This window comes from Berghia stephanieae, chromosome 3 (assembly GCF_034508935.2).
Source record: "Berghia stephanieae isolate SIO BIC M18660-M18661 chromosome 3, UCSD_Bste_1.3, whole genome shotgun sequence".
In the NCBI taxonomy this organism is placed as follows: domain Eukaryota; kingdom Metazoa; phylum Mollusca; class Gastropoda; order Nudibranchia; family Aeolidiidae; genus Berghia; species Berghia stephanieae.
In genome coordinates, this window is record NC_088362.1 from 49435697 (window position 1) to 49445696 (window position 10000).

The following is a 10000-nucleotide window of genomic DNA, read 5'->3' on the forward strand; positions in this document are numbered from 1 at the left end:
GATCACCACCACCACCATTATCATCATCATTATAATAATCATTACGTTCTGACTGTCGAGACGTGAGTGCATGAGGATCTAAGGTGAAGTAAATTTGTAATCCTTCAGAGCTACATATGGCCAGAGTTTGTCCTGGTTTCTGTTACATTAAACAGAAAATATCAGTACCAGTGAGAGCTACCCTTCTGATAGGACGCTTGTCTATCGCAAGGTATTTTCCCTCAGATCTAAAGAACTCAGCAATCCGCCGCATATTACAAACAATCAACCTTATCTGGATGAAGGGGTTAAAACTAAAAGTACATCGACTGTACCCATGCAAGTCTCTTTGCCTGTAAGGTGTTTTGTTTGTTTTGTTTGGTTTTTTTAACGGTTTTACACCGCTTGCAACACGTTTAGGTCATATCAGCGCCAGTAAACAGGAAGAAAATGGCATAGTTAAATCATTCTAGATGAACAGTTAAAAGGACTTGAGGAAAAAGTCAGACAGAGGGGGAATGGTTCAAATAGGGAACAGATATAGATTCCAAGAGCACACTATCAGTGTTCTTAGTTTGAGATTACCTAAATGTTTCACCCAGACACCAGCACAAGATCCCACTAAGAGGAATACACTCAAATGTTTACAAATCATGTTAAAGTTTTTAAAAAATATAACAAAATAGAGAGATGATTTACAAGGAAAAAAATATCATCTCCTGAAACTATAACTATACATTCGACTGTTTCCCTCCGAGCCAAGGACTTCGGCCATGGTCAGGACAAAACTAAGTAATCTTATTCCAAGACAAAGACAGAAAGCAATTGGAAAACAGATACAGGGGGATAGAAGAAAGAACAAGTACCTCCCTGCCCACTACAGCTATTTGGACTCGAGTCTGAATGGTCTCCCCTGGCTATTCGGTCTCCAATCCCAATGCGCATGTGCAATCAACAGGTTATTTGGACTCAGTCTGAATAGTCTTCCATGGCAGTATAGTTTGTTTTGTTTTGTTTTTTAAATATTTTTTAAAAATAATGATAATTAAATAGAATTGATGCAAATCGAAATATCAATTATAGTAACTTTATTTGGAAAGAAAAGATCATTGATCAAAAGTAACAAAAGTAAGTTAAAGTAACTGCAGTCTAAAGGAAAAGTTTTGCAACAAAACGCGATGCCAAACAAAAACAGGACAATTTTTATAAAATTAACATATTCTTATAGTGTTAGACAAGCAACAATCCTTCTACAGTCCAAAGCAGGGGTTATGAGAGTCATGAGCTATTTTGACATGAGCAAAACAGAATTCTGACATGGCGGTTTTTTGCAAAAAAAAAATCCCAAATTTTGCAAGATAAAAACAGTAAATTTTGCAAAAAAAAAAATTGCGGTTAATTTTCCTAAAAACCTATAATTAGTTCATGAAAGAGAAAGGTGTTTGTTTGTTTTTAAGGGTTTCACGGCGCTTGCAACAAATGTAAAGTCATAGTTTGGGATTTTTTGCGGCCGCAAGTGATGCAAAAAACTGCCATGCCAGAGAATTTCTTCTTCTGTTTCTTTATCAGTTCTGCTCACTGCCATACTGTTTTTCACTGCGCACGCACACTGGACTTTTGAGTCCAAATAGCCACGGGAGGCTATTCAGACTCAAGTCCAAATTGCCACTTCGAAAAAAACAAACCCATCCCATCTAAGGTTAGATCCCCAGTCGAGGCAGACTGATTTTTTAAAAAAATGTTTTGTTTCTTGTATTTTTCATTCTGCTTTGTCTGGGGCTGTTTCATACACACTTTTTCATATCTTTGCCCTACCAACCGATCTATCGAGACACCAAAAGATCAAGGGTGCTAAGCCATATTTATCTTTTCGTTCACTCTTTTAAATATACAGAAATGATCATTTGGTTCTGAATTTACATCTAGGAAATGGAATTATGAAATGTGAAAGCAAATGATTTTGAAAACAATATTTATTATCAGGTGATATTATCATACAGTTATGTATTTTAGCGGTAAAAAATACATAGGAAATACATTATCAACTCTCTCTCTCTCTCTCACTCACTGTCACATACGCTTTTACACACACACACACAAACTTACCACCCCCCCCCCCCCCCCCCACACACACACACATTAGCACGTGTGCACACATTTACATCTCAAACATAAATTACCGAGACCATAACCCAAAAAATCAGCTCGATAAATGACACAATAAAGAGCATTACTTTATGGGTAGGATATTGAACATAACAGTTACAGAGGCCAAAATAGAAAGTGTTTTGTAATTATTCAATAATGAGCAAAGCGATTGATTTCCATCTCATGGTTTGTCACTATACTCAAACTAACATTTAACTCGAAAATTTTCAACCATAATAATATTTAAAAAGTAACCAATCTTAAGAGTTGGACTATTAAAGTGTTATTCTTCATATTTTCTTTTCTTAATTGCAATGCTTTGCATGCTTAATTCAAATTCTCAATAACCTTATCAGCCACTTTACCAATGTGCAAAAATTCACTTTTTTAAAATGTTTAATTCCAAATATTTTGTATAATAATAGAAATTCATATGGCTGTTTCCTGTGACTTCAACAAAAAATAATTCAGCTCATTGATTCATGATATTCAGCTCTTCCTGCTCCCGATTGCTGGAAATAGTTTTGACGAGAGCTGAGAGGAATTTGTTGAACTCTCGTCGTACTGATTCTTGGTCTTCTTCTAGGTTTGTGTGGATCAGAGGAATTCGGGAAAAATTGTTTGCTGGGGAAAGAAGAAGGTCACAAACTTTAACAAATTCATCAACTAAGAATTTTTATCAAATAATAATAATAATAATAATAATAATAATAATAATATAATAATAATAATAATAATAATAATAATAATAATAACAATAATAATAATAATAATAATAATAATAATAATAATAATAATAATAATATGATGATGATGATGATGATGATGATGATGATGATGATGATGATGATGATGATGATTATAATAATAATAATACTTCATAGGCCTATTGCCTTTAAAAGACTCCTTGCTTTTTGAACATATAAAGTCTCCATTGAAAAGGTTTAAAGTGAAGTAGGTTATAATTTTTGTTAAGGACATAAAAACTTAAAATTAACTTTTTCGTTCATTCTTAGTGATTCTTAGTATATTACTCGAACTGCTATATTGTGCCTAAAGTAGTTTAGCACAGTAAAAATATAATCCAAAAAGAAAAACAACCACAGTCAATACAATTAACATGCTACTGCACTTTTCCTATTCTTTACAGTGATTTACTTGAACATATTCAATGTCAATTACTTATTATAATTCAACTAATAAAATTCAAACTAAAATAAATTTGACATTTAAAATATATTACATTAACATTGCAATACACTAAACATGCATGCTCAATATTATAATAAGACAATATGTGACAACTATTCCAATCAATATTTTTTTTTCAATAACACCTCTAAACTACTGTTGACAAACAAGCGGTTCATGGACAAAACAAAGGCGTTTATTACACCATTTCGACAGCATGCAACATGCCCATGATTTATACCTTCATCCTGCATTAAATCCAAAGGGTAAATTCGATTTTTTAAAAATCAAAATTCAAAAGACAAAGAATGACAGGGGGGAAATCATTTAATAAAAAAAGAAAACTTGAAAAGATTAAATGACTAAAGATTGGTAAGTACCTGGGTGTTTAAAAACCCAACAAAACAAAATAAGTAAAACACTTGTGTGACAATTAAAAAAAATATATAATAAAAACAAAAACTTAGTAATAGATAGAATCTTTCATAATTAAAAAAAAATATACAGAAGCTTTCAAAGGAGAACAAGGGAAGCACTCACACAAGATATTTAGGATATTAAAGCAAGGGAACTTAAAACTGTTTTGAATTATCACCCCCCCCCCCCCCACCCCTAAAAGAAAGCACACCATTGTGAAGCTTTTGTGTATTAACCAATTCAAAAATTCTTAACTTGGTTAGTTGTTGTAAAAATGATCAGACCTGCCACAGGAGAATTTTTTTTTCTTTTCTTTTCTTTTTTGTTGTTGTTGTTGTTGTGTGTTAAAAAAAATATTCATGACATCATACACTCAACTCAAACTGAACCATTGCATTAAGAGGGGAGGGGGGGGGGGGGAATTGAGGTAAGATGGTTGAATAATTAAAGCGTTGTAACCCATTGATCTTAGATTTGAACTCCACTTCTGACACGTGCATTTTTTCCTTTGACTTGGCACAGTTTATAAACCTTCAATATACCCATTTGAACAACAATAGATAGTTTATCTTCATCGACTGCATCTAATCAAAACCGTCTGGAAGGGTGTAATCTCCCCCCCCCCCCCCCCGCCCCTTTTTCTTTTGGCCTATTAATTTATAAATAAGTATTTAACATGTGATATTGTTCTGGTGTTTTTAGTTCATGACATTGAAGAATTATTAATTACTGTATCTTGTGCTGATAAACGAGCAACATGCTTTGATTCTTTACTGACTATCATTATTTAATAACTAACATAGACAATGGCGTCTGTTTATTCTCAGTTTAACCAGTTTTCAAAGTACGATAATTAGAATATGTGACATTGTTTTTAAATGGTATCATGTTGGGGTGATTTAGGTGCTAACAATTGAGTTTGTAGTAAAAAATATGAGCCTTGTGTTAAGTTTTTTATGTTTTGTTGAGGAAAATGAATATAGTTTCTTATTGATGCTGTGCGTTTATCCAAAAAAAAAAAAATATCACAACATTTCACCAGCTGAATATAACTTACCAAAACACAAAACTATGTGTAACCTTAAACGTTTATCGTTTGATAAATACAACTTGGTGAGAACTACTCATAAACATGACTGGCTAAAAAAATAACAAAGAGCTGAGTGACATCAATTTCGTTCTATTTATAGGGATACAAACTAATATTTCACATTTCTGATCATTTTAATTTCCAAATCCCATTTTAGCATCTGCATCACCTGACATAATACCGTTTTGAGACGTTGAGTCAAACATGATCAAATTGCCTTCTCCATCCCCCCCCCCCCCCCCCCAATCCCTCACCTAATTCCGCCCAAAAAAGGAAAATGATTTGCAAATTTGATTTTACTGGTACAAGTGGCAGATCTGAAATAAGACGTCACATTTCTCAAAACATCTTACAAAGTTCTGTGGATTCTCCAGCGGTATTGGGTTTGTGATGGGCAAACACATAGCATTGGCTCTCTTTCACATGCTGATTTCCAATCAAGAAGCTAAACCTGTTTTGTAAGGTGAAAAGACTTCATCATATAAAAGCAGTTATGCAAATTGTAAAAAAAAAAAAAATATATATAAGGGAAGAAATTGTAAGCAGTTAAATTTCCCTACGTCCATATTTGATTGAGTTATCGGTATAGCACATAATGATATCCATATCTATGCTTTCATTACATTAGTGAGGATACTCGGTTTATGGGGGGGAGGGGGGGGGGGGCGGGCGATTTTACAAAAAGGATTAGAAATTCAACATTAAATTGTGTTACACTGCTTATCAATTTATGTGTTGTATTTCACAAAGTAGGATGCACATAATTTGCATATGGATTAGGTTATGCTAAAGTATGGAGTTACTTTGATGTGAAAGCAATTCCAAAAAATCTGTAATGAACATATCATCAATAATAATGACATGTCTTTTCTGTTAGTAAACCAACATACTTGATTCTGTACTTCATAAGTTGTAGATCTGTCCATTCTGTCTTTCGTCTGCTGACTATAAGCGAACTCTAAATTGTTGACTCAGACGTTGAACATGGTGCAGCAAACAAACAACAATGATCTGTCTGGCCTCTCATTACACACAAGATATGACAATAAGTAACATTTCCTTAAAACTGCGGAAATTTTGGGACAGAGTCCCCTGAAAGTTGGTTTGCCGGCATCGAGTAGAAATTTGACACTTGTGGCATCACACAAGACCAAACAAAATATGACTACATTGTCAGCCCATTGGACATCAACATAGCAGAGGAGATACAAATTGTATTTTGTCATCCCTCCTCAGAATTGAAAATATGATAAGCTGAAAAGAGCCCTTGTAAAAACGTTTAGAAAACCATAACGATATTGTTGAATTTTTGAACTCCTCAATTTATAAATTGAATGGATAGGAGACAAAAGACCCATTGGACTGATGAGAAAAATAAATGCCCTGAATGACTATCCACAGACAACCTACCAGCAGATGTAAAATGCATCCCAGAATATTGTAGACATGGTTATGAAGCCGTGGTTGCTGATAGTATATGAGAAACAAAGAGCAGCCCGTGTTATTGAATGCCCAAACACAGCCAGGGACAATCAAGCAAGAATCCAGTGGTGGTGCGGCAGCTCACCTAGCAGGGCATTGTTCCCGAATTGACACAATGTATTTCAATGTCATAAGCATTCATAGACAACTGCGTGGCAACAGAGCATCTGATCAACTCAGATGGAGGAAGGTGATGTAGGGTACACATAATTTGTGCATTGATTAAGATACGTTAAAGTAAGGAGTTACTTTAATTTGAGAGTTCAACAATGATGTGACTTTATCTCTTATTAATCCAACATATTTTTTTTTCTGAACTTTATTTATTGAAGTAATATATTTGTCCATCCTGTCTTCTACCCACTGACTATTCGCATATCCTAAAACTGCAGCTATAATAGTACTCTTCATCTTCACTTTTTCCTGGATTGATTACACCCAAAAGCATGACCATTTATAGAAAGGGTGAAACATGGTAAGAAAGAAAAAAAAAAAAAATTAGATAAGCTTTACAAAACGGATTCGTACATAATATTTTTTAAAATGTATGTACTACATTCGTATCTTTTGTATTTCTTTAATGTAGGTGACAACAGTTGTAATTGTAATAATGCAAATTGATCAAATTTGGAAGACATTACACCATATTCAGGTTTTTGAAATGCAAAATTTATCAAATTATCCAAGTTTTATTTGACATGCCCCTAAGTGATGGATGGGGATGAATAACAACGGTTGTTCATTTGAATTTTATAATTTTTTTATACTTAAAAAATAAACCTAACTGGTTTTCCAGCTGTTTAAAAAAATAAAGTGTACTGCAACTTCTTTTGTACTCTTTCAAATTCTTTTATAAGATAGAGTTAACAATATACTAATATTTGGAAAAAAAACAAACAAACTATTACCTGTTGTTTAATCATTTTTGGTTAAAAATAGAAAAGTAGTATAGTATTTTCAGTTGTTTTGCAAACACACACCCTTATTTATTCATTTATTTGTTGTTTTTTTTTTTCTCAAACACGATAATACAAAAATTGATAAATAAATAAAGTGAAATAATTTTTTTAAAAAACATATTCATTGATAATATATAATATAAAAGCGTTTATTGCAGAGACTCCCCTTGATTAAAAAAAAATAATTTAAAATATAAACTTCCAGAAAAATAAAAAATACATCATTACTTTTTTTTAAATGAATAAAACATTATTAATTCATTTAAAAAAACTCCGATAAATTCCTTTTGAAAAAAATAAAGGACTTGAGCCCTTTGATTGAGTAAATTCATAACCTGGCTGAAGGTTGGGATAAGGTTACAATGAGTCACTAGGTAGATTTGTATAAAAAGTTTGGCAGGGAGATTGGGATTGCTGCAGGGGAAGGCAAAGCAGTGATGAGGATTACATTGACATTATGTGTCGTGGATTGACAAAATTGTATGTCTTTATTCATGCTAAAAAATTTCAGATGTATGTTGACGTTGACACTTAAAATCAATTACCATAAAAATGGTGTCATAGGAAAAACCTTGCTTAACCAAATGTATTTGACATATTTTATTATAAAACATCAAAATTTAGTTATTACAATTTCGTAAACTGTTATGATAAAATTCTGACTCAGAAATATAACTGAAAATTTGTGTCCCCATTTATTCATGACAAACTTAAACAATTTCTTCTGTTCCAAACCCAAAACTTTGTTATATGACTTAGTCATGAACATTTAGCACCCGTTGGAATATTTGCCTAAATCTATAAGACTTGTATTCCAAAACATGACAATGCAGTAACAGGAGAGAAATTAAAGAGGAAAACACAACATTTAACTTGTACACTTTGATTTAACTATACAATACGTCACAAAGATATCACTCACAGGCCAACACAACACAATTTTTACTCCACTTTTTCAATGATTCTATAACTCTAAAATAATATATTACAGCATGCAGTTGCTTTGTGTTTGTTGCATCACATAGCAATATTGGCACAGATCATTCAATTGACCTAAAAGGAATGGTAAAGCTTGGATTGAATTAAATTAGTCTTAAAGTTGAGGGAACAATCAAATGTTAAAATTTTTAGACATAAATCAATAGGGATGCTGCAATATGTTATATTGTCAAAATAATGATGGGGTTGTGAATTAAGGTCACTGTCATCTCATAGTCAATGTGTAAAAAGACAAAAGTATTTAGTTTGCATTATTTTGAATAAAGATTGAAACAATAACGTTCTCTACGCAGATATCAACAGACAATCTTTGAACTAAAAGTATGGCTGAGTAATTTATAAGAGTCATAGCTTATTGTGGATAAAGTTGGTCATATGAGATGATGGACAAAGCTAGAGGTAAAACAACTGATTTTAGCAATCGCAAATGGGCAAGAATCCAGTGGTGATTTTGTACCTAGATATCATGAATATTGCATTGAAGAGTTATAAAATACAAAACAACTTTGTCCACCTATGACATTTTTGTTTAAATTCCTACATAAGAAAATGTAAAAACTCATAATGTCTGCTTTCCCTCAACTTTGACGATTTGGTGTCTAATAAGAAATTGGAATGACAAAATCAACTCTTACAAGGCCTAGTCTTAACTCGTTGCCCACTGTCCCATTTCTTTAAGGCGACACACAAACACTGGCGTGACTTCAGGCCAGATAAAGACTGAATCACTCGCAGCCTGAAAAAATGGATTTCTCAACAGACTAAAAAGAACAAAAATGCAATTTAAAAATAAATATTAAACTATAAAAAGGAGACACATATTATATATGTACAGCATCAATACTACTGCATAAAGACTGGTGAAGATCTAAGCAATCGCAGATTTTTCATTGTGGGATTGATGAAGGAAAAGATATGTGTGCAAATTTAATCATTAGACACGTCGAGAATGTTAACAATAAAGATGGATTTCAACAAATAGGAAGTAGTGTTCAGTCCTTGAACTTGAACGATCTATACTTCGTTTGTCCTCTTAACTCCTATCCTTAAAAAAAAAATTCACACACCACAAAATAAAATAAAAATTCTTTAAAATGATTTTTCGAAACCTCGGCATTACTAAGTCAAAAACAATCATAATCTAAATGAATATCAGTATCGCAAAAGATAGGACGAAAATATTACCATGAGTCAAGTTCCTTGTCATGATTAGGTTGATCGGGATTGTAGACAAATATTGCCCCAGTAGCATCTCGTATCATAGCTGGCCAGCATGCTTCAAATCTATTGAAAATTTTGGAAATATGAAGTAAATATTAGCAGCATTCTGCTTATGAAAGAATGGCTCTATTCTGGAGATGATTATAATATAATGATTTTTTCTTTTAAAGTCAGCCATTTAGTGCAACATCACAAAGCGCCATTCCTAGATAGGATATAGATGAGTGATTGAGAAGGATACGAGTTTGTATCCATCTCCTCCTGGAGAAGGATACGAGTTTGTATCCATCTCCTCCAGGCGATGGTGCAGTGCTTTATCTCAATCTCATACCAGCCTCTAAAAGAATTGACTAGTAGGCAGGTGAACATACTCATTAATCAAGCTTGCTACCTAGCACATGTTCAATTAATTGGAATATCATTTAACCTTATTTTAAATTTATAATGTATGTCAAATTTATAAAGAAACAAGAGCACTGACATTAGTGAAGATTTAATAAATTTTTAATTTTTA

The 10000-nt window shown here is 32.7% G+C and overlaps 1 protein-coding gene across 2 annotated transcripts in view; it reads right to left on the minus strand.

Annotated features, from left to right (window-relative positions):
• Nucleotides 1-1052: 1052 nt before the first annotated feature.
• Nucleotides 1053-10000, minus strand: part of LOC144967921 (intraflagellar transport protein 22 homolog) — a 17898-nt gene continuing 8950 nt past the window's right edge. Inside the window, exons 4-6 of one of the 2 annotated variants that reach the window (XM_078905697.1) lie at nucleotides 9451-9549; nucleotides 5179-5276; nucleotides 1053-2751 (exon numbers count right to left, since the gene is read on the minus strand). In XM_078905697.1, the coding sequence (XP_078761823.1) occupies nucleotides 2600-2751; nucleotides 5179-5276; nucleotides 9451-9549 (349 nt within the window). In that variant the 3' untranslated portion in view covers nucleotides 1053-2599. Of the gene's footprint in view, nucleotides 2752-5178; nucleotides 5277-8900; nucleotides 9002-9450; nucleotides 9550-10000 lie in introns of both variants that reach the window. The other variant, XM_078905696.1, reaches the window with a different exon arrangement.